The 24,834-nt window shown below is 44.2% G+C and overlaps 1 protein-coding gene across 1 annotated transcript in view; it reads left to right on the forward strand.

The window, feature by feature from the left end:
- The window catches only part of LOC118359181 (A disintegrin and metalloproteinase with thrombospondin motifs 10-like), a 61,243-nt gene extending 37,849 nt beyond the window's left edge, over positions 1-23,394 (forward strand). Inside the window, exons 17-25 of the mRNA XM_052480471.1 lie at positions 10,007-10,130; positions 13,104-13,184; positions 14,632-14,795; positions 14,886-15,012; positions 17,616-17,745; positions 18,128-18,332; positions 18,620-18,796; positions 19,084-19,258; positions 19,374-23,394. Coding sequence (XP_052336431.1) covers positions 10,007-10,130; positions 13,104-13,184; positions 14,632-14,795; positions 14,886-15,012; positions 17,616-17,745; positions 18,128-18,332; positions 18,620-18,796; positions 19,084-19,258; positions 19,374-19,483 — 1,293 coding nt within the window. The 3' untranslated portion in view covers positions 19,484-23,394. The remainder of the gene's footprint in view (positions 1-10,006; positions 10,131-13,103; positions 13,185-14,631; positions 14,796-14,885; positions 15,013-17,615; positions 17,746-18,127; positions 18,333-18,619; positions 18,797-19,083; positions 19,259-19,373) is intronic.
- The last annotated feature ends 1,440 nt before the right edge of the window (positions 23,395-24,834 follow it).

Genomic DNA, 24,834 nt, shown 5'->3' on the forward strand with positions numbered 1-24,834 from the left:
TACAACTACACATAGACAATAACCCACAAAACCAACATGAGAAAATGGCAACCTAAATAGGTTGATGATTGGATCCCCAATCAGAGACAACGACAAACAGCTGCCTCTGATTGGAACCAATTCAGGCCACCATAGGCCTATATACAGTGGGGCAAAAAAGTATTTAGTCAGCCACCAATTGTACAAGTTCTCCCACTTAAAAAGATGAGAGAGGCCTGTAATTTTCATCATAGGTACACTTCAACTATGACAGACAAAATGAGAAAAAAATCCAGAAAATCACATTGTAGGATTTTTAAGGAATTTATTTGCAAATTATGGTGGAAAATAAGTATTTGGTCAATAACAAAAGTTTATCTCAATACTTTATTTATATACCCTTTCTTGGCAATGACAGAGGTCAAACGTTTCTGTTAGTCTTCACAAGGTTTTCACACACTGTTGCTGATATTTTGGGCCATTCCTCCATGCAGATCTCCTCTAGAGCAGTGATGTTTTGGGGCTGTTGCTGGGCAACACGGACTTTCAACTCCCTCCAAAGATTTTCTATGGGGTTGAGATCTGGAGACTGGCTAGGCCACTCCAGGACCTTGAAATGCTTCTTACGAAGCCACTCCTTCGTTGCCCGGGCGGTGTGTTTGGGATCATTGCCATGCTGAAAGACCCAGCCACGTTTCATCTTCAATGCCCTTGCTGATGGAAGGAGGTTTTCACTCAAAATCTCACGATACATGGCCCCATTCATTCTTTCCTTTACACGGATCAGTCGTCCTGGTCCCTTTGCAGAAAAACAGCCCCAAAGCATGATGTTTCCACCCCATGCTTCACAGTAGGTATGGTGTTCTTTGGATGCAACTCACCATTCATTGTCCTCCAAACACGACGAGTTGAGTTTTTACCAAAAAGTTATATTTTGGTTTCATCTGACCATATGACATTCTCCCAATCTTCTTCTGGATCATCCAAATGCTCTCTAGCAAAATTCAGACGGGCCTGGACATGTACTGGCTTAAGCAGGGGGACACGTCTGTCACTGCAGGATTTGAGTCCCTGGCGGCATAGTGTGTTACTGATGGTAGGCTTTGTTACTTTGGTCCCAGCTTTCTGCAGGTCATTCACTAGGTCCCCCCATGTGGTTCTGGGATTTTTGCTCACCGTTCTTGTGATCATTTTGACCTCACGGGGTGAGATCTTGCGTGGAGCCCCAGATCGAGGGAGATTATCAGTGGTCTTGTATGTCTTCCATTTCCTAATAATTGCTCCCACAGTTGATTTCTTCAAACCAAGCTGCTTACCTATTGCAGATTCAGTCTTCCCAGCCTGGTGCAGGTCTACAATTCAAAGTCACAGGTCTGTGAGAGCCAGAAATCTTGCTTGTTTGTAGGTGACCAAATACTTATTTTCCACCATAATTTGCAAATAAATTAATAAAAAATCCTACAATGTGATTTTCTGGATTTTTTCCCCTCATTTTGTCTGTCATAGTTGAAGTGTACCTATGATGAAAATTACAGGCCTCCCTCATCTTTTTACGTGAGAGAACATGCACAATTGGTGGCTGACTAAATACTTTTTTGCCCCACTGTATACCTAGACAAACCAAAACCCCATAGATGTACAAAAAAACTTAGACAAGACGAAAACACACATACCACCCTCGTCACACCCTGACCTAACCAAAATAATAAAGAAAACAAAGATAACTAAGGTCAGGGCGTGACAATATGTACATATTCTTATTCATTCCATTACACTTGTGTGTATAAGGTAGTAGTTTTGGAATTGTTAGGTTAGATTACTCGTTGGTTATTACTGCATGGTCGGAACTAGAAGCACAAGCATTTCACTACACTCACATTAACATCTGCTAACCATGTGTATGTGACCAATAACATTTGATTTGATTTGAAAGGGCTTATAAGAATATATGTTTGACTAGGTTCTGTAGGCTATTTGGCTATTTGTGATACAAACTTTGGCAAAACATATAGGTCTATGGGCTAGGCTATATGATGTGTACCACTATGATTTGAAAAAGTAGCACAAAGGCATGCGCTTATTCTTGCCTTAGAGTGCACTCGCTGGGCATCAGTGATAATAAGTGATAACATTAGTGATGATAAGTGATAATATATCATTCACAAGTGATAATATTGTCACCCATCAGACTGTTCTCAGTTTAATCTTGTCTTTACATATACTACATAATATACGTGTGAAAGTAGTTTTGATTGGACCATTATCATGCACCTGTCAAAAACGTACATTTCTACCTATGCACTTTAATAGTAAATGGAGGGCGCTTTTCCCACAGTTACTTTTCATGCCAGCCAGGTAGGCTACTCCTGTTGTAAAGCAAAGCAATGTGCTTAATATTTGGAAAGTTGAGAAATGAATATAGTAGGCCTAGCTGATGGGATCCTCCTGTTTTTATACTGTTTTCTCAAGCCCATACAAATGTTGAGCAACATGAACTCATGGGCTCTCGAAGTGTTCGATTAGATTTTCGATTACATTTGCATTGATGTCTGAGTCATTAGAGGAACAACAAAGGGAGGCCATGCATGACTTAAACGTAAAAAGGAATACATTTATTAAACTAAATAAAAAATACAAAACGTAACATAAGCTGTGGACGTCTGTAGGATCAGTAGTGTATGCAGTGTGTGGATGAGTGGAGAGGGCGTTGTCTGGTGAAAACAGACCAAAAAAACTAAAGATAGACTAAGCCAGCCTGCCAGTCAGGGAAGAGAGTGTTGGCTGATGTGGCCACCCTTTATAGCCTGCAGACCAAGACTTCTGAGTCTAAGTGCTTGCGCCTGTCAGGAGAAACACGTTAGAAGCGCTGCCTTATTGGCTAAGCATATCCAACATCCACATCATGCTCAATGAGATGAGTACGAGAGGGCGTATCAGACAACAGTGCAGAATAACTTTCAATGAGTTCAACCAATTCAGCACGTTTACCATTTACCGTGTTGTATGGTGAAAACAGACCAGAAAACCAAAAGGTGGTGGAAGCCAGCCTGCCAGTCAGGGAAGAGAGTCTTGGCTGATGTGGCCACCCTTTATAGTCTGCAGGCCAAACCTGCCCAGGTGTGCCATATCAGCTGACAATCCTCCCAGCTCTGCCCACTGTCCTCCTGCAACAACAGACTACCAAACAGGAGATCCCAGCAGATAGAGTGGGAGGGATGAACCCCCCCCCCTTAAGAATGATGTTCCACCACAAACCTGAAACAAAAACAAAACAGAAACAACCCTCCCTGACCCACCTCAGCAACCTCTGATCCTAAGGAACATTTTAAGAGGTAGAGAAAGAGAGACCGAGTCGGGAAAGCAAGAGGGAGACAGGAGAGGACCAAAACAATAACAAAGACCAATGGCATGAGAGCGTGGGACAAAGCATCAGCAAGGACATTTTCTTTGCCCTTAATATGGCGAATGTCCAAACTGTACAGCTGCAAAAACAGCGCCCACCTCATAAGCCTCTGATTAGGGTTCTGCAAGGTCCGCAGAAACATCAGGGGATTATGATCTGTGTACACCATGAGAGAGGTGCCACCTGAACCAACAAACAATTCGAAATGTTGGACAGCTCAAATAAACGCAAGTGGTTCCTTCTCTAACACAGAATAATTGAGCTTGTACGAGTTAAACTTCTTAGAGAAGTAACTAATTGGACGGTCCACCCCTTGGACATCTGCCTGCAACAGAACAGCGCCAACTCCTACATTACTAGACTCTACATGGAGTATGAACGGATCATTCAAACAAGGTGCAACAAGCACTGGGGAAGAGCACAAGTGTCTTTACATTCTCAAACGCAGCTTGACATCTGTCTGACCAAATATACTTCACCTGAGCCTTAAGCAAGTCGGTCAGGGGTGCTACCACTGAGGAGAAGTTCTTACAGAAGCTTTGAAAATAACCAACCATACAGAGGGGAGGGACGTCACAAGCATGAACCTGCAGGAGCGAGTCACTGCTTTGATGTTTGCAGAGAACAGCAGGATGTTGTCCAGGGTCACGCCAAGGTTCTTTACACTCTGGGAGGGTGACACCATGACGTTTTCAACCGTAATGAAGAGGTCTTGGAGTGGGCAGGCCTTCCACGGGAAGAAGCGCAGCTCTGTCTTGTTGGGGTTGAGCTTGAAGTGGTGGGCCGACATATCTGCCAGGCACACAGAGATTTGTGTCTCCAGCTGGGTATCAGAAGGAGAGACGGAGAAAAGTAGTTGAGTATCATCTGCATAGCAATAACAGGAGAGACCATGTGAGGATATGACAGAGCCGAGTGACTTGGTGCATAGAGAGAAGAGGAGAGGGCCTAGAACCGTACCCTGGGGGACACCAATAGTGAGAGTACGTGATGCAGGTTGTCGGTCGGCCGGACGTCACTAGTCGCAGGATTAGTGAGGTCATAAGATGCAGAAAGGGAGGATAGTAGGATCGAAGAGGCAGAATCAGGAGACAGGAGGGAGAAGGATTTAGCAGAAGGGAGAGATGATAGGATAGAAGAGGAGAGAGTAGTGGGAGAGAAAGAGCGAAGATTGTGATAGTCCCTACCCAAAATGGTAATGTACAGAGTGGTTGGAGGAGAGGGAGACAGAAAAGGAAACAAAGTGGTGATCAGAGAGCTGAAGGGTGGTTGCCGTGAGATTAGTAGATGAACAGCCTCTTGTAAAGATGAGGTCAAGCGTAGTGCCTGCCTTGTGAGTGGGAGGAGACTGGGAAAGGGTCAAAAGAGGCAAGGAGGGGAAAACAACGTTGGGAGATTGAAGTCACCCAGTATGAAGAGCAGTGAGCCATTGTCAGGAAATTAGATTATCAAGGTCTCAAGCTCATTGAGGAACTCTCTATGGGGCACCTGGTGTGTGGTAGATGACAGCTACGTTAAGCTTAAGTGGACAAATGACAGTGACAGATAGGGCTGTGCCGGTCATGACATTTTTTCGGCCAGTTATTGTCATGCAAAAGACTGCATGTCTCATGGTAATTGACCATTTATAAACAAACTCATTTAGCATCTCTTGGCCCACACACACACACACACACAAGCTGCTGCTGTGTGCCTTTGGAACATGTACATTTTAACCAGTCTAATACATCTATTTAATATACACCATAACAATAAATATTTCAGATGTATTTCAGATGAACAGAATATGATTTGGCCTTGTGTATGTTATCTGGCTATGCACCATGATATAGACTGTAGGCTTGGTCCTTTAGCTGACAAGATATGCTTATAAGTCCTGTGTCATTGTTTTATAGTAAGAAAAATATAATTTAACTTAGCTGAATAAAATAGAAAGGATGTTTTTCCCATTCCGGAGCGAGTATGAAGGTCGAATGAAGGCATATGAAGGTCGAATGAAGGCATATGAAGGTCGAATGAAGGCATATGAAGGTCGAATGAAGGCATATGAAGGTCGAATGAAGGCATATGAAGGTCGAATGAAGGCATATGAAGGTCGAATGAATGGTGAACGTAAAAGTGATGATTTGAAACAGGTCCTAAAGGCTACACTAGATTTCGAGTTATTTGACAACTTTAGATGTTCATGATACAAACCTTAGAATGACTTAGAAAATCAAAACATACTGTATATGGACTGCATGATGCGAGTAAAGGCTATTGATGATTTCAGAAAATTGCAAAAAAGCTTGAGCTGTGTTCGTTGCCTCAGGCTGCACACACTGTTCTCTAATCAGGTGACCATATTATCACCCATCAAACTATTCTCAATGCAATATTGTCTTTACTAATATGTTAAATTAGTTTGGATTTAGAATGGCCCATTATGAAATGGGCATGAACAGGAGCAGGAGAAAAAAAGACCAGTCTGTTAGTTCAGGTACTCTGGTCCGGTTATTTAACTCAGTGCATCAACCACATCAACCAAGCCTCTCACTGCGTGACAGGTGATGTTCTGCCCTGTATGCAGTGGTGGAAAAAGTACCCAATTGTCATACTTGAGTAAAAGTAAAGATACCTTAATAAAATAAATAATAAAGTGAAAGTCACTCATTAAAATAGTCTAAAAGTATTTGGTTTTAAATATACTTAAGTATCAAAAGTAAATGCTAAAATGTACTTAAGTATCAAAAGTATAAATAGGGGGCGTAATATGCGGTAGGCTATGTATTGTATAATGAACTCCACAATCATTATTTTAATTCTGTTGTTTTTTTACAGACTTGGGCTCATATATAACTTTGCATATGTATAAGCTCTAATATGTGTATTGTGTTTTGAATGAATCTTCACCTTACAAAGCGCTGGCCATTTCGTTGTGTTTGGCTTTGAAACAACATCCACAATGACCATGTTTTCCACTCAGTTTCAACCTGTTGTTGAATACAGTGAGGTGAGTTTTGAAACCACAATACTGTTTTGATGATAAGTGTTTGATGTGATTTTTTTTATTGCATTGATGTCAGAGTGGTTAGAAGGACACTAGAGCCCTGAGTACTAGGCCATTAGGAACTGATGAAGGGACAATAGAGCCCCGAGTACCAGGCCATTAGGACCTGCTGGAGGGACAATAGAGCCCTGAGTACCAGGCCATTAGGACCTGCTGGAGGGACAATAGAGCCCTGAGTACCAGGCCATTAGGACCTGATGGAGGGACAATAGAGCCCTGAGTACCAGGCCATTAGGACCTGATGGAGGGACAATAGAGCCCTGAGTACCAGGCCATTAGGACCTGATGGAGGGACAATAGAGCCCTGAGTACCAGGCCATTAGGACCTGATGGAGGGACAATAGAGCCCTGAGTACCAGGCCATTAGGACCTGATGGAGGGACAATAGAGCCCTGAGTACCAGGAGTTGGATACTACCAACACATGTCCTGACTGCATAAAAGGATATTATCGTGACTCAATGGTCATGTAGAATTTTACTGCGGTCATCACTCAAGAGTGCTGGTTTGGCGTTAATACGGTCACCACAACAGCATAGAATTAAAATGACAAGATGGAAAAGTAAGTGAGGGAGAAATGAGCAGCCCTGTGCAACCACTGCGATGACCAGATGCTCTCGGACTATGAAAGAAAACGTAATCAGATGAAGAGAGAGCAGCTGGAGTAGCAGTGTGCTCTAGGTTGATCCATATCTCCATCAGGGCCAAAAAGTCTAGTGACTGAAGGGCAGCATAGGCTGAGATGAACTCTGTTCTTGACCGCAAATCAGCAGTTTCAAACGCTGCCAGAGACTAGGAATTCCACATGGGTTTTGCGCACAGGGTGCAGTAAATAAATTTACTAAAACGGAATCAAATTGACATTTCAATGTTCAAATGGTACCACAAAGACGGTTGGAGTTCCACACGGAGAATCTTGACTTGAATGGGAATATCTGTTGTTTTAAGTTATACTGTCAATCTTCCATAGGAAACCTATTGAAATCATAGAAATATAGACAATAGAATATACATGACCATTTCAGTTAACATTTGATGGTAGGTGGATCAGCAGTCATCTTTCTGGTAGTAATTAGAAGGTAAAAGTTCAATTCACATTCCAATGGTGTACCAACTAAATTGCAGTGGTCTAAAGGGATAGGTCCATTCTATTAATTCTATTTCTATTATTGAAATGACACCCGACCTGTATTCAAGAGCATGTTGTGTCTCAACCGGCAAAACACAAAAACTTAGATGATGGGAAATAGGGTTTAAACTCCAACAATTTTAAACAATCTGTGTTTAACATCACTTTAAATATTGTCGTTAAAGGTTTAAATACTACACACAAAAAAATATTTTTTTCCTAATGTTTTTCAAGAAATAATAAAATAGCTTGACAACACTGTTTGTAAGCTTTTAAATGATATAAAACTCAACTGATTATCTTTTCCAGTGATGAAGACATGGATGTCTCATGGTATGGTTGGAGCATCTTTATCTCCTGAATGTTTTGTCATTCAGGTCCAAAATGTCACTTTCTGACCACTTCTTCCATGGGCAAACATGTCTGGAAAGTTTTGTTTAAATCGAAAGGGATTCTGTCAAAAAGTGATTGAATTCAAATGGATTTTCCCTGAAGTAGTAGTGCCTTTCAGATGGTGGTGCTCACTGCTCACACAAACAATGCCAATTATTCCCCCGTCCTGTTGTTTTTGGATGGCTTCAGAGCCTGTCAAGAAGCAGAGTGGCTTTGGGCCAGGAGGGGAGGAGGAAAAAACAAGATACACTTGCTGCAGTGAATGACACCAAACCACAAAACATCTGAATTGTTGTTTTGTGGCTTCCTGCAGCTATGTGGAGCAGAGCTGGATTTCATTAGGCAGTTGAACGTCCATCACTCTGCTCTCTTGTGCTTTGTTTGGAGCAGTCTCAGGGCCTGGGCACATGGAGGGGTTGGGAGTGGAGTCTCTGGGCTTGTCCAGACTCAGAGAGAAGCCTGTTTATCAACAGCTCAGCTCTGTTCTCTCTTCTCCTCTCCTGCTCTCCTCTGTTTTGCCCTGTTCTGTTCTGTGTGCAGCAGGAACTCAGTGACCCACCAGCTCAGCTGTCTGCACTGCTGGCTGTTACACACATTCACAGCAACCGCTGGCCACTCTCCCTCTATCCCTCCCTCTGTAGCTTTCTCTCTCTCTCTCTCTCTCTTTCTCTCTCTCTCTCTCTCTCTCTCACTCTCTCTCTCTCTCTCTCACTCTCTCTCTCACTCTCTCTCTCACTCTCTCTCTCACTCTCTCTCTCTCTCTCTCTCTCTCTCTCTCTCTCTCTCTCTCTCTCTCTCTCTCTCTCTCTCTCTCTCTCTCTCTCTCTCTCTCTCTCTCTCTCTCTCTCTCTCTCTCTCTCTCTCTCTCTCTCTCTCTCTCTCTCTCTCTCTCTGTGTGTGTTTCTTACTCTCTCTGTCTCTCTCTGGGTCTCTCCTATTCTGGAATTCTCACTTCTCATCTCTCTTATCTGGCTCTTTTTCTAGCTCTCTCAGTTTCTTTCCTTATCAAATCAAATGTTATTTGTCACATGCGCCTAATTCAACAGGTGTAGTAGACCTTACCGTTAAATGTTTACTTACAAGCCCTTAACCAACAATGCAGTTCAAGAAATAGAGTTAACAAAATATTTACTTAATAAATTAAAGTGCAAAATAAAATAAAAAGTAACACAATAAAATAACAATAAAAAGGCTATATACAGGGGGTACCTGTACCGAGTCAATGTGCGGGGGTACAGGTTAGTCGAGGTCATTTGTACATGTAAATAGGGGTAAAGTTACGATGCATCATACTCTCTTTCATTATTTCTCACAGTTTATTATATATCTCCCTATTTCTTTCCCCCATATTTTTCTTGTATATATTGTGAACATAAAAAGACGAAAACAGTGAGGATAAAAATGTAAGAATTGTTTGCAGGATCCAGAGAGTTTGATTTGAGGCAAGAGAGACAGAGGGAACAGCGAGAGAAAGATGTGGGCTTGGAAACACATGGCGTTTAGTGGTCGCTCAAAGAACACATGTTCCTAACATGGGCAGGCTGAAGTAGGCTGCCTGGCCTGGCCCAGGCTCACCAGGGGACGAGTCCCAGAGCCCAGAGTCTAGCAGTCTGAAGGGCTGGGGCCCGGCTTGGAACAAGTGTCTGTCCTCCCATTACTAAGGGGAAATGGCTTCCACATTGGTAGTTAATGGAACTAAGACCTGCCTGGGTCAACAGGGTTTGAAGTGCCCCAGGGTTGCTCTATCCATCCATTCACATGTTAGAGTTACTGTACAGCGCAGGAGTCAATTTAGACCTACATTTGTGTTTATGTTGGCTTGAACCGACTGTTGGTAGTACAGGTTGTGTTTTAGGAACGTTTCCTGGCATCCTGTGGTGTCAGTGTTTTAGTTAGGCACCTGGGAAACATTGCAATCAGCCTCACTTCTGCTGCTGAAAGTACTATGTGCTGTGTGCTATTCTCTCTATAGAGGCTAGTGGTTGTGTCTGTGTCCCTCTGTTTTCCTTCTGCCTGCTCCCTCTGACCTGTGACCCCTGTCTGTCTCCCTGCAGCACGTGGGCTGTGACCGGATCCTGAGCTCGGACGTGCGCGAGGACCGCTGCCGGATATGCGGGGGTGACGGGAGCAGCTGTGAGGCCATCGAGGGCCTCTTCAATGACTCCCTGCCTGAAGGAGGTACGGTGTGATATACAGAGCAGGAGTCCCTTCACCACAATACTGCTAGGAAGAAATCTTAATCCTGTTCTTTGAAGCTTACTGCACTATGGTGGTCTCTACAGTAAGAGTTACACTATAAACCCCAGCATACAGAACAGTATGTGGGCACAGTTACAGTAGTGGTAGTGCAGTGGCAGGAGGTATCAATAACTCTCTGAGTAAGGGGGTTGTGGGCTGAGTGGGGGGTTCAGAGAGCCCAGGGCTGGGGGGGGGGGTGGTGGTGGGCCCCTCTCTCGGGTAGGGCAGGCATGGACTGACAGACACTGAGGGGACTGTTCTTTTCCAAGCCTTGGTAGCAGGACACGTCTCTCCTTTTAAAAAAACCCGATTGCTGCGTTTCTCTCCTCGCACGCTCCACTCCCTCCAACACCACTTCTAGAACAGGCCAATAGCACATACTGTACCTCAATTAGACTGGGGAATAGGACTGAAAACACAAATAAAACGTCAAAGAAGAAAGGGCCTGTGTTTTGGACCAGGGAGCTCCAGCAACGTTCTGAGAATGAGATGTAGTTACGTTTGAGGCATCCACAAGAGAGATTATGCAACCTAATTGTTTTATGGAAATTCTAACAACGCGTGCATGCATTTGTGCATTTGGATTCTGACACAAGCTAAATATGTGTTGGCCTACTGCCTTGCAATGTGAGTCCTCAGACATTCTGAAAGTAATGTATAATTATCTGTTCACATGCGAGCTCTCTAGTTGCATGAGCTACTTAATCTAACAGTTAATCATATAGAGTTACTGGTGAATATCTACAGTACACGTGCATTGCCCTGCCAACACCCCCCCCCCTTCCCTCCCTCCTGTAGGTGCAGAATGACCTTTTTTCCCGGTACCTATTCCAGTCTAAACACTTTGGCCGTGATTAATGGTTCGTGATGAATTCTGTGGAAGCAAGTCAGGGGAAAACTGATACAGCCCAACCAGATGACACAGAATTAACCATCAGAGTCTCTTAGAAAACCAAGCGGTTGTAGAGGGCTTGAGGAAGGCTCAGCCTATAGCCGCTCAGTTCTGATCAGGAGACACTCCCGAGGTCTCGGTTCCATCATTCCATCATAGTGACGGTTGGAAGGCTTGTGGTCCTCTGTCCAATTATAGAGCTGTGGGTCATACGTGATACTGCATAAACCTTATGCCTTCTTTTATTTTAAATATGCTCTAATAATAAGGGGACCATGAGGGAGGGGTGAGTGGGTTTTTCCTGCACCCGCTCGGGGAGGGGGGAGGGGGGGGGGATTGCAGGTGGGCACGTGGCAGACAGTTTTAGGTGAAGTTCAGCCAGTGTGGGTTGTGGTAGCCCTGTGACTGCGGAGCCAGACAGGTCTATTCTAGGCCCTCTCCCTCCACGACAGCAGCAGCTCTCCTCCCTCCACCCATCTACCTCCCCCCTCTGGAACCCTCAGAGTGGACACACCCTCCTGAGGTGGCCGCAGCTCAGTGGCTGGGACCACAATGGCCATCTCAGCCTGGGCCTACAGCCTGCCCGACCGCCTGACAGGTCTATTCTGGGTCTGGGCTGATTTACGAGCCACAGAGTGCTCAGTCATGTCTACAGGTTTTTTTGTATGTCTCTGAGGCTCAGACCAATCCTCACTCCTAGGAGGGTTTAAATAGGGTTAGTTGTCAGGCACTAACCAAGCAGCAAAGCTGGTGTTCTGGGGAGGTTGTTCTAGGCTGGTGTTCTGGGGAGGTTGTTCTGGGCAGTTGTTCTGGAGAGGTTGTTCTGGGCTGGTGTTCTGGGCAGGTGTTCTGGGGAGGTGTTCTTGGCTGGTGTTCTGGGCTGGTGTTCTGGTGAGGTTGTTCTGGGCTGGTGTTCTGGGGAGGTTGTTCTGGGCTGGTGTTCTGGGCAAGTGTTCGTGTTCTGGGGAGGTTGTTCTGAGGAGGTTGTTCTGGGCTGGTGTTATGGGGAGGTTGTTCTGGGCTGGTGTTCTGGGCAGGTTGTTCTATCTAGTGATTTACACCTAAGAGTGATGATGGTGCCATATTCTCCTGTGCCTCTGCAACCTTACTACTCCCATCTGGTGTCTGCATTCTCACCTGAGTTATCACCTCCTCCATCTCTCTGTCAGCTGTTCCCTCTCATCTATCTTTCTAGGTTTTCTCTTTCTCCTCTCCATCTGTGTAGTCTACCTGCTCTTCATCTCTCAACCCCCCCATATCTCTCTCTCTCTCTCTCTCTCTCTCTCTCTCTCTCTCTCTCTCTCTCTCTCTCTCTCTCTCTCTCTCTCTCTCTCTCGCAGTCTGTGCAGTCTGTAACTCTGGCAGTGGTGGAGGGTTACTCAGGGGTTAAGGGCTGGGGGTTTATTGCTCTTTGGCTCTCTGTTTACCACACAGGCCCCTGATTGTTAACAGAAAAACCTCTCCCTCTCCGGCCGCCAGGAACCGCAAGTACAGAGCTGGGTTACTGAAATTACTCACAGCACCGACTGCTACTCCAGAGAGGGGTCAAAAGCCAAGCCTCTCCTTTCCTCAGCGGTCGCACCATTGGAATGGATTATTAAATTATTTATTCTGTTTTTTTTTATGCAAGGCTGAAGTTATTTACAGGGCTGTGGTGGCTGGCTGGACAGCACAGCCTGGCTTCAAACATGGTTACTGTACTCTAGCAGAGGAGCTGAACGTTGCCCAGGAATTTGGTTGGAATCCGAAAGGCTCTGCTTATTCCATTGAAGTCCCACAGAGTAAAACACTACTTATACATCATTCTCCCTCCAGTATGTCAGTGAATAAAACCTCCACCTCTTGCCTTTCTCTTCTTTCTTTGTGTTGTGTGTGTGTGTGTGTGTGTGTGTGTGTGTGTGTGTGTGTGTGTGTGTGTGTGTGTGTGTGTGTGTGTGTGTGTGTGTGTGTGTGTGTGTGTGTGTGTGTGTGTGTGTGTGTGTGTGTGTGTGTGTGTGTGTGTGTGTGTGATCCCATCCCAGGTTATGAAGAGGTGGTCAGAATCCCCAAAGGATCCGTGTTCATTCATATCCAGGAGCTCAACGTCTCCCTCAACTTCCTAGGTGAGAGTTCATGTCTCTTCTGTGTCACGCAATGGGTTATACTGTTATGACTCATGTTCTATTCTCTAGTGTGCATTCGGACTCTCAAAACTGGAATTAAAATGTAAGTGCATCGTCACATCATCAATGCTGTTATTATAATTGACTAATACTTACCTGCCCGAATTGTTCAGTCTCTTAGATTAAATACCATGGCTGTTTTCTCATTAGCTGGGAATGTTGTATGAAATGTCTGATGCAACATACTTCAAATTAGTGGATTCGGCTATTTCAGCCACACCCGTTGCTGAGAGGTGTATCAAATCAAGCACACCGCCATACACTCTCCATAGACAAACATTGGCAGTAGAATGGCCTCGCTGAAGGGCTCAGTGGCTTTAAAAATGGCACCGTCATACGATGCCACCTTTCCAACAAGTCAGTTCATCAAATGTCTGCCCTGCTAGAGCTGCCCAGGTCATCTATAAGTGCTGTTATTGTGAAGTAGAAAAGTCTAGGAGCAACAACGGCTCAGCTACGAAGTGGTAGGCCACACAAGTTCACAGAACGGGACCGCCAAGTGCTGAAGAGCGTAGCGAGTAAAAAATAATCTGTCCTCGGTTGCAACACTCACTACAGAGTTCCAAACTGCCTCTGGAAGCAATGTCTGCGCAATAACTGTTCGTCGTGAGCTTCATGAAATGGGTTTCCATGACCGAGCAACCACACACAAGCCTAAGATCACCATGCACAATGCCAAGCATCAGCTGAAGTGGTGTAAAGCTAGCCGCCTTTGGACTCTGGAATGATGAATCACACTTCACCATCTTGCAATCCGACGGACAAATATAAATTTGGTGCATGCCAGGAGAACCATACCTATCCAAATGCATTCCAACTGTAAAGTTTGGTGGAGTAGGAAGAATGGTCTGTGGTTGTTTTTCCTGGTTCGGGCTTAGTTCTAGTGAAGGGAAATATTAACTCTACAGCATACAATGACATTCTAGATTATTCTGTGCTTGCAAATTTTAAGCAACAGTTTGGGTAAGGCCTTACATACTTTTGGCCATGTAGTGTACTTTGGCGATATTGTTATCAACCTGCTGCATACCCCTTAAATATATACATATTTGTGTGCAGAGTGTGCTATTAGCATGCTATCACTCATAAGGGCAGAGTGGTAGAATAGCTACCCATTGCTAGCATTCACTGGTTTAAGTTGAAGTAACTTTTGAGTGTAATGGAGTTGACTGGTGACTATAACATGACTATATATCATTCACGACATTTGGACGGGAGCTATAAACATTATTTGAAACTATGTGTGCCGTTATTGCTTGAGATCAGGCTTGGCTGAATTGCTTTCAATGGGGGAAAATTGCTTCCGTTCCCCGCTTCCGTGATTTTACTTGAAAACGTCACTTCTCCATGTGGACCTATACATGCTCTCGTTTCTTCTCTGCTCCAGTGCTGAAGAGTAAAGGAGAACAGTTCTTCATCAATGGGAAGCTGACCATCGACACCCCTCGTAGGTTCGACATCGCAGGGACCACCTTCCACTACCGCCGGCCCACTGACCAACCTGAGACCCTGGAGGCCCTGGGGCCCACCAACATGACCATCATCGTCATGGTAACGGGCTAGCTGTGTGTGTTACTGTGTTTGTTACGCTAATCATTCTATGTGACAACATATGTGACGTGTGTGCGTGTGTGTGTGTAGGTACTGGTGAGGGAAGAGAACCCAGGGATCCACTACCGCTTCAACCCTCCAGTCAGCAGAAACCTTTTGAGTGGATATGCCTGGCACTACACATCCTGGTCCCGCTGCTCTGCACTCTGCGCTGGGGGTACAACCACTCCTGGCTCTAATACTCTTTACTGTACTATACATTGGCTCTATCCCTACTCATTGATTGATTGATGATTTTACTGCATTATTAGGAGCTAGTAACATAAGCATTTCACTGCAACCGCTATGGCATCTGTTAACAGTGTATTCTACCATTAAACTTTGATTTAATTAGATTTTGAGGGTTGATAAATACACACAAAGCCATATTTATACCGATAAATCTCTTAGCCAATATTAATTTCATATTCTTGAGCTGCAGGTCGCCTCGAGATTAGAGTGTTTGGCCAGTAACCAAAACGTCCCTGGTTCAAATCTCGGAGCTGACCAGGTGAAAAATAAAATTACAAGTCTGTTGCTGTGCCCTTATAAATCTCAGTCTGGGTTAGGTGGGCATAGGAATGTTACGGTGACTGTATTACTGCCACACCAGCGGTCATGAGTCATGAAGGTAATCAAATTCCACTTGACCGTTTAGTCACGGTAATTAGGCTTCTCCTAACTGTTGCTGCCGATGGTTATTAGTAACCTACCAAACTTGCTAACTGCCTGGTACTCAGCACTCTATTGTCCCTCTAATCACTCTGACATCAGTGCAAATGTAATCGAAAATCTAATCAAACACTTCATGAGACCCCATGTGCTTATGTTGCGCAACATTCCTATAGGCTATGCAATTACGTGACAAAACAGAGTGATGGCCTCTTAAAAAGAGGAGGATCCTATCAGCTTTCTTCAGGCTAAGCCTACTATATTTAATTTCTCAACTTTCCCTATATTAAGCACATTGCTTCTCTTTACAACAGGAGTATAGCCTACCTGGCTGGCATGAAAACGAACCACGGGAAAGCGTCCTCCATTCGCTATTTAAGTGCATAGATGACATGTCTTTTTTCCCCTCTGCCCCTGTTTCCAGACAGGTGCATGATAATGGTCCATTCTAAATCAAAACAAATTTCACACATATAAAATGTAGATGTTCCAAAGGTCTGCATCATTGATTGTAGGCTGTTCGTGGAAGCCAGGAGATGCTAAATGTGTTTACGTTAATTAACGGTCAATTACCGTGAGACCGTCAGTTATTTGCTTGACAATCACTGACTGACAATTTTATGACTGCCACAGGCCTACCGTGGGCATAATTTGAAAGCTCGTTCTATTGCCAACATGACAAGCTGAGTTATAAAATATGACCTTACAGGCTTTCAAAGAGCAATTCAGAGAAACGGATCGTAATTGTGGTGTGCATAGAATGGAGTTCAGGTGAGTGTTCAGCAGCAAATCGGTCACCGTGGCAAATTTTCTTCACAATAGACAAACATAGGCTCATTCTGTTCAGAACAACACAGGGTATGACAGCATGTCATCTTGTAACTGTACATCAAACATAGTGATCATAAACGCTGACACTGTATATAGCATGAGTTTTATCATATGGAAATATGAAGTGCACATTTGGACTCGAGGGTGTTCTGCCACAAAATCGAAAACAAACACTTCATGAGAGCCCATGAGCTTGTATGATATCGAAGCAGTATTTATTATAATCCTCAACGTCTCATCTTTCAAAATAAATGGAATCCTCTTCATTTACAGCATTTCTCTCACTCAGCCAAGAAAACATTTTCAAAAGTTGCCGAATTAGGGGGCGCTCGTGTGCGGCGCTCAAGTTCAGAATGGCCTTCAGTCAAAACCCACACAGAGCTGTGAAGCGGAGAGCCAGACCTCTGATGTCGTGTATAGAATGTTACTGTACTGCCAATGCTGTTCAATTTAGGCGTTTATCAGTGACCAAATCTGCCATTTCTAACTGTAGGCAGGTACGAGTGTAAAGGGTTAACCCCAATTGCTCCAGGGGCACTGGACAATGGTGACCCTGGCAGTGACCCATTGGGTTAAGCAAGAAACAAACATTTTTTACGCTTGTACAAGCGTATAACATGACAAATATAAGCATATTATTTTTTTAAATGATTTTTTGACTAATGATCCAGTTAGCTGCTGTGCAGGGCTTTTGAACTGTAGATATGTGGTAGTGGTGGAGTTGGAGCCTGAGGGCACACAGTGTGTTCTGAAATCTGTCTATTGTTTTAAAATGGTATAAACTGCCTTAATTTTGTTGAACCCCAGCAGCTAATGGGGATCCACAATAAATATAAATACTAATACGTGCACAGTGCATACCCCTCACTTTCTCATATTCCCTCTCTCATACATACACATGACACACACACACACTGGTACATGGTGGCTTCAGAGTTTTCCTAACGTAACACTGACCCTGGGGAAGCATGGGAATGGAATGTTCATGAACAGAGGTACTGTGGGGTTGGTGAAACTGGGGGCGTTCATACGGGTCTTAGGCAAACGTTGCTTTCTTTCTGTCGCGGGTTAATGATCCAAAGCAGCTAGCCTGATAAGAACTCATTTACTTTGCTTAAAAGCAAATTTACTTGACCTTATGTCAGCAAAACAAGTGAATGGAGGAGGGCTTGTACAAGTTGTACACTGTGAAGGGCACAGTGTGAGCTGCATCAGATGAACGACCAAAGGAGTTCTGACTGTATTCCTAAAGTGTTCTAACCTCCCTCTGTCTGTCAGGTGGTCAGACCCAGCAGGTCGTGTGTAAGAAGCAGACGGATCACACTGTGGTCTACAACCACTTCTGTGACAAGAAGAGCAAACCCAAAGACAAGAAGCGAGCCTGCAACTCTGAGCCATGCTCCCCAAGGTGAGTGTCAGTGTATCAGTCCCACGGCCTGTGTGAAGCTCCTCTGTGTGACGCCCCCCCACCACATTGCTAGGGCTGTTGCTACAACTTTAAAAATTCTGACCTGGTAACGTAATTAACCTACATACGCAGTTTAAGTGTGTGTGTGTGTGTGTGTGTGTGTGTGTGTGTGTGTGTGTGTGTGTGTGTGTGTGTGTGTGTGTGTGTGTGTGTGTGTGTGTGTGTGTGTGTGTGTGTGTGTGTGTGTGTGTGTGTGTGTGTGTGTGTGTGTGTGTGTGTGTGTGTGTGTGTGTCTATGAGTGTATGCACGTGTGTGGTAGTGTAGTGGGACAGTATGGCATCCTGCTAGACTAAGATCTGTCCGGGTGTCTGTCTCCCCCAGCTGGTGGTCTGGGGTGTGGTCTGAGTGCAGTCGCAGCTGTAACGGGGGCTTGAGGACCAGAGAGGTGTTGTGTAAGAGGAAGATCTCTCCTACAGAGGAGAAGGTCCAGGACGACAGTGCCTGTACTCCTCCACGACCACCTCTCACTGAACCCTGCAGCAACCACACCTGCCCCCCCGAGTGGCTGGCCCTGGACTGGTCAGAGGTATACCCAAAATAGCCCCCAGAAACTAACCCTACTATTTTGTATTTTATCTAACTAGTGGAATCTAGAGATTTTAAGAAAAAAAGTGAGTAGTTGCTGACCTCAAAACTTTCTGTACCTATGCAACATTTCTGTGTGTCATCAATTCCACCTGCTGGTTGGGCTTTGTACTGTACGGGTGTGCTCTGAGGCTGTAGAGGTTAGAGCTCTCAGACTTGAATAACCTCTGCCCCATATCTCTCTCTCTCTCTCTCGGTCTCTCTCTCTCTCTCCCCCCCCCCCCCCAGTGTAATCCCAGTTGTGGTCCAGGATTCAGGCACCGTGTCCTTCTGTGTAAGCGTGGGGAGAGTGGAGACATACTGCCAGAGTCCCAGTGTCCCAAGCATGGGCGTCCCACCACCAGGGTGCGCTGTAACCTGCAGCGCTGCCCACCACCCATGTGGGTCACAGGGCCCTGGGGAGAGGTAAGGCTGGGGGGCTTGCTGGGACTAACTTGGGCCCTGCTATGTATTGAACTACTCTCATTCAACTATACCTCCTAGGTCCTCTTGTTTGATCTAGTGAAGTGAGGAAAAAATACTTGACAATGTTAATCATTCCTGTTCAGATTTGTAAGGTGATCTATTATCCATCTTTGCTATGGCTTATTTGCCTGTACTCCTAGTTTGGTGACCTTTCTCTCTCTCTCTCTCTCTCTCTCTCTCTCTCTCTCTCTCTCTCTCTCTCTCTCTCTCTGTGTTGTGTGTGTCAGTGCTCGGCCAGGTGTGGTCTGGGTCAGGAGAAGCGCTCTGTGCAGTGTCTCGCACAAACCGGCCAGCCGTCCAATGAGTGCCCAGACCTCCAGCGCCCGGCAGCCATGCAACAGTGCAAGAGCAAATGTGACCTCAGTAGCCTACCCATGGACATCCCCGAGGGTGACCCTGAAGGTCTAAGTTCAACTCTCTATTAATTACCTTGTCACTGCATTCTCCTGCAGGCTAAATATCCTTCTAAGTGGTTCATTATTTTAATTTGAGTATTTTATATATTTTTCCCTTCCAGAGTGCAAAGATGTGAACACAGTGGCGTACTGCCCCCTGGTGCTCAGGTTTAAGTTCTGCAGCCGCCCCTACTTCAGACAGATGTGCTGTAAGACCTGCCAAGGACACTGACCCCTGAACCAGACCGAGAGCCAGACCAGGAGGCATCCCCAGCGGACCCAGACCAGACCAGGAGCCACTCCTAGCGGGCCCAGACCAGACCAGGAGCCACCCCTAGCGGGCCCAGACCAGACCAGGAGCCAACCCTAGCGGGCCTAGACCAGACCCACTGAGCTGCACATTCCACAGGGGGGAGGGACGGCCCAGCCAACACACCGCAGAGCAGCCTGCCTGACATCCGTGGACAGAGAAGTAGATGGCGGGAGGGTGAGAGAGAGAGAGAACTGTACTTTTATCCCGCACTCTGAAAGTGCCCTATCTTATACCAGCTTTGGGGGCACTGCTGTGAAGACCAGTTGAGCTGCTGGGATATCTCTCTGTTGCTATGTACGTACACTATATATACAAAAGTATGTGGACACCCCTTCAAATTAGTGGATTTGGCTATTTCAGCCACACCTGTTGCTGACAGGTGTATAAAATCGAGCAAACAGCCATGCAATCTCCATATACAAACACCAGCAGTAAAATATTCTTACCGAAGAGCTCAGTGACTTTCAAGATGGCACCGTCATAGGATGCCACCTTTCCAACAAGTCAGTTAGTCAGATTTCTGCCCAGCAATAGCTTCCCTGGTCAACTGTAAGTGCTGTTATTGTGACGTGGAAATGTCTAGGAGTAACAACGGCTCAGCCGTGAAGTAGTAGGCCACACAAGCTCACAGAACAGGACCACCAAGTGCTGAAACGCATAGCGAGTAAAAATCATCTGTCCTCGGTTGCAACACTCACTACCGAGTTCCAAACTGCCTCTGGAAGCAACGTCAGCACAATAACTGTTTGTTGGGAGCTTCTTGAAATGGGTTTCCATGGCCAAGCAGCCACACACAAGCCTAAGAACCCCATGCGCAATGCCAAGTGTCGGCTGGAGTGATGTAAAGCTATCCTCCATTAGACTCTGGAGCAGTGGAAATGCCGTTCTCTGGAGTGATAAATCACGCTTCTCCATCGCAGTCCGACGGACAAATCTGGGTTTGGTGGATGCCAGGAAAACCCTACCTGCCCCAATGCACCTAACCAACTGTAATGTTTGGTGAAGGAGGAATAATGGTCTGGGGCTGTTTTCATGGTTCGGACTAGGCCCCTTAGTTCCAGTGAAGGGAAATCTTAACGCTACAGCATACAATGACATTCTAGAGGATTCTGTGCTTCCAGATTTGTGGCAACAGTTTGGGGAAGGCCCTATTTCATCATGACAATGCCCCCGTGCACAAAGCGAGGTCTGTACATAAATGATTTGTCGAGGTCAGTGTGGAAGAACTTGACTGGCCTGCACAGAGCCCTGACCTCAACCCCATCGAACACCTTTGGGATGAATTGTAACGCTGAATGCAAGCCAGGCCTAATCGCCCAACATCAGTCCCCGACCTCACTAATGCTCTTGTGGCTGAATGGAAGCAAGTCCCCGCAGCAATGTTCCAACATCTAGTGGAAAGCCTTCCCAGAAGAGAGGATGCTGTTATAGCAGCAAAGGGGGGGACCAACTCCATATTACCATATTAATGCTTGTGATTTTGGAATGAGATGTTTGACAAGCAGGTGTCCACATATTTCTGGTAATGTAGTGTATATCCTTTAAGGGTTTGGTGCTACTACTATTGCCATGCTGGCCACAGGACTGGCCAAAGTACATTGTTCAGCTTAGTTGTGTTTCTCTGTTGTTTATTCAGTGGCTCAGTCTTACCCTGAGACAGTATGTCCATACAGACCTTTACGTGTATATTTACAGACGTTGTTCTATGTGTACACTAAATCTACACTGTACAAATGAAACTCTTCTGATACTTTACTGTCACTTACCCAATGTAATGTTTATTATCTGGTGGCTGTTGCCAACTCACTTGGTCTTCTAAGTTATCTTGTCAATGCTTTGTCTCAGAACAAAATCTTTTTGAAAAGGGTTTGAATTGCACAAAGTCTGACTAGTCATAGGGATAATGTATGTTCATTATTTGAGACTTGTCTTGAAGACTCTACTACCCACTCTACTACCCACGGTCCGGTCCATGTTCATAACAGTTTTACTCGCCTCTGTCTTGCCATTTTACGGGACCCAGCTGGTAAATGATCGGTTCAGTTCACGTCTAGCAGCAAACCTCAACACTTCTCTCATACTGTAGTACTTACTGTACATGTTTAGATACAGGCAAACCTACCATAGCCTCATCAATGTGAACGATGCTACATGGTAGTCTGTATTAGTCACGTATACAGTGAGTGGAAACACAGTGTTCATCACTGAGTCAACCACCTCCCACCTCTGATTACATCGGAACAGAGACCCTTCCATGCACCCTGGCCTTGAGTGATCATTCTCTCTGATAGCACGGCCTTCCTACTGTGCCTTTAATGGTCAACCAGTTTACGTCAATCTCTAATATGCTACATGTACAGTAACTGCCTTCTTACACATTCATCCATCTACTGGGCTCACACTCAGAACCAGCCCTTAATGTCAGCTCTCAATGAAGGAACTGATTTCTATTGGAGTAACTAGGTTGCTATTACTCTCCTGATGGTGCTTCTGAATGGTGCTATTTCTTAGCTAATTGTTGTCGTTGTTGGATGTCATTCTGTTGAATATTGCATGGTGGTAACAGTTTACTTGACACCCAGTGGCATAACATATTACGTACGACACGGTCATAATCATGTCATAATATGGTCATAACACTGTCATGACCCGTATATTTACACCTGTTGTGACATATATTGCATTATTTTATGGCTGGTTATGACACCTACATAAGAGTGTCAAAATCAACGTTTATTCAAATTATTATTTTCTGCCAAGAAGTTTCCTTTCATTTGAAAGTTTGTTTCTTAATTCCTTTGTCGTAATAAATTCTTTACAGTCATGTTTTTTTCATCATATTTGAAATCACTTTATGACACTGTCATGAAGCATTATGACCATCATGTGTCACTTTACTAGGACTAAGAATATAGACTTTATGACACGGTCAAGAAGCATTATGACCATCAGAATCATAAATGCCCTTATCAGTCATCAGTCAAAAAAGAGGGTTTTCTTGTCCTGCTCCTGAAATCTGGTCCTGCATTCATCTCAGTCATCAGCAACAGAGCAATGGTGTAGGTGCATCAATGTGTGCGCAATTACAAAGATCATTTAATATGGTAAATTACAACAACAAAAAATATATAACATTAACATAGTGTTGACACGTAGGCTATGGTGTAATGGAATGTTTGCCTTGCGTGGGAGGTTTATAATGTAATATATGTCACAACAGGTCTAAATATATGTCATGACAGTGTTATGTCCATATTATGACAGGTTATGACAGGTTATGTCAGCTGTTCTGACATATGACATGGATATGATCGTGTCATAACTTGTTATGGCGCCGGGTGTCAAGTAAAGTGTTACCAAAATGGTTTTGTTTGAGGTTGGTGCCAAAGTCACAGTTGTGCTATATCAGTGTGTGAGAAGAGAAGTTAAACATTTATTTCCCCACCTTTAGTAACTGCGTATGGGACCCATATCTGTTAACAATTTCTGATACAACTGGTTGTCAGCACACTACCTGATGCTTTGCTACACTATCTGACCGATAACATAACAGAACTGTTTTAATGAAACAAGGTGTCCTATTTGACTGTCTGAATATGTAAGCGAAGTACGTTTTGCCTTCAATTGAACCATTTGTGTCCATGGTCATGGTGTGACCTCAGAGACAAACTGTTTTATCAAATAAGAGGGATAATATTGTTTGTTGTTGTTTTCACATGTGTTACAGATATGTACTGTATTTGAATTACTATAGAAACATGCCCCCGTTCCCCATCTAAAACCTTTGAAATGAATATATTACAGTGAATAAATAGCCGCATTGTTAATAATCGAGAATTGTGTGCTTTACTCTCTCTCCACAGATTTGCCTGTTTTAAACCCTGACATTAAGTGATTATCCATCTATTTCTGTATCTCATAGATTCTTAATGAATGCTCGTTTGATTTAATGGCACTGACCATACAAGAAGTGACAGCACAATTGTGCACGACTAGAGATCAAGTGACACAACTAAATGTTGATCTAGAAAGAAAGTTCACCGATAAGGACAAAAGAGAGAACTTTCTGACCAATGTGGAAAACATTTGTGATTAACTTGAGGAGACAAAGACGAGCATGTGGGAAAAGGTTGATCTTGGTACTGTGGAGTACAAGGAGCAGAAGGCATATTCCTGGAGGGAAGGTTGGAGACAGCTGACCCCCCGAGCAAACTGGAAGGGTGAACACCAGCCCAGCCGTAATCCTAGAGGCCCACTGATGTGGCAATCAACCAACTCCCTCACATCTGACTCCAGTGACTAGACACCAATCAGCATCTAGTCACTGGACTCACCGGCCATGATATGTCAATCAAATGTATTTTATAAACCCTTTTTACATCAGCAGTTGTCACAAAATGCTTTACAGAAACCAGGCCTAAAACCCCTAAAACCCCAATGCAGGTGTAGAAGCAGTAGCCATGAAAAACTCCCTAGAAAGCAGGAACCTTGGAAGAAACGCAGAGAGGAACCAGGCCTAGTGATTTCACTGTGATCACAATTTAATGATGGAGATCACATTTTTTATATATAAATATAAATATTTAAATACACATTACACACTCAACTTGATGAAATGTCTCGCTTTTTTAAAATGAAAAAGATTTAAGTCAAAATTGTGTATTGGAGATGATTTGTTGATAATTCAGAAGTTTGAAACGAGTTGAAATTTGGAGGAATATGAGCGTTGAAATCATAGGTTAGAGGAATCCCTCATTCTTTTATTTTCATGAGAACTTGCTTATTTTAGGCCTTGTAGTGATACATGCATACATTATACTGATATACACTTTTTAAAATAAAAGTAAAAACAAAAAAAGTATTAAATGCACCTATACAGAGTCTTTAGCTATTCCTGGGGAGAAAGGACGAGAGGTGGAAGGTCTGATGTCAGAAAGGGGATTATGGATTCATGACTTCCCCATCATATTGATTTGCCAGTATGTCAATCACATTTCAATTCAGTTTCAATTCAGTTACAGTTCATTGTTACACTCCCTCCTCTTAGAATCAGTGAAAAAAATCTGAGGCCTGGTCCAGAAACAACCTAATATTGTTTAACAAAGCATAAAATAATAAATATATATATATATAATAAATTAACAAAACATCTAAAATAATCACAGAAACACACCAAACCAAACAACCTAACAAACAAACATCTACACCACAGAACACCATGGCAGACAGATTTCACAAATTGTAAAATAAAGATATTAGTAGATAGTGTG

Source organism: Oncorhynchus keta, chromosome 26 (genome assembly GCF_023373465.1).
Source record: "Oncorhynchus keta strain PuntledgeMale-10-30-2019 chromosome 26, Oket_V2, whole genome shotgun sequence".
NCBI lineage: Eukaryota > Metazoa > Chordata > Actinopteri > Salmoniformes > Salmonidae > Oncorhynchus > Oncorhynchus keta.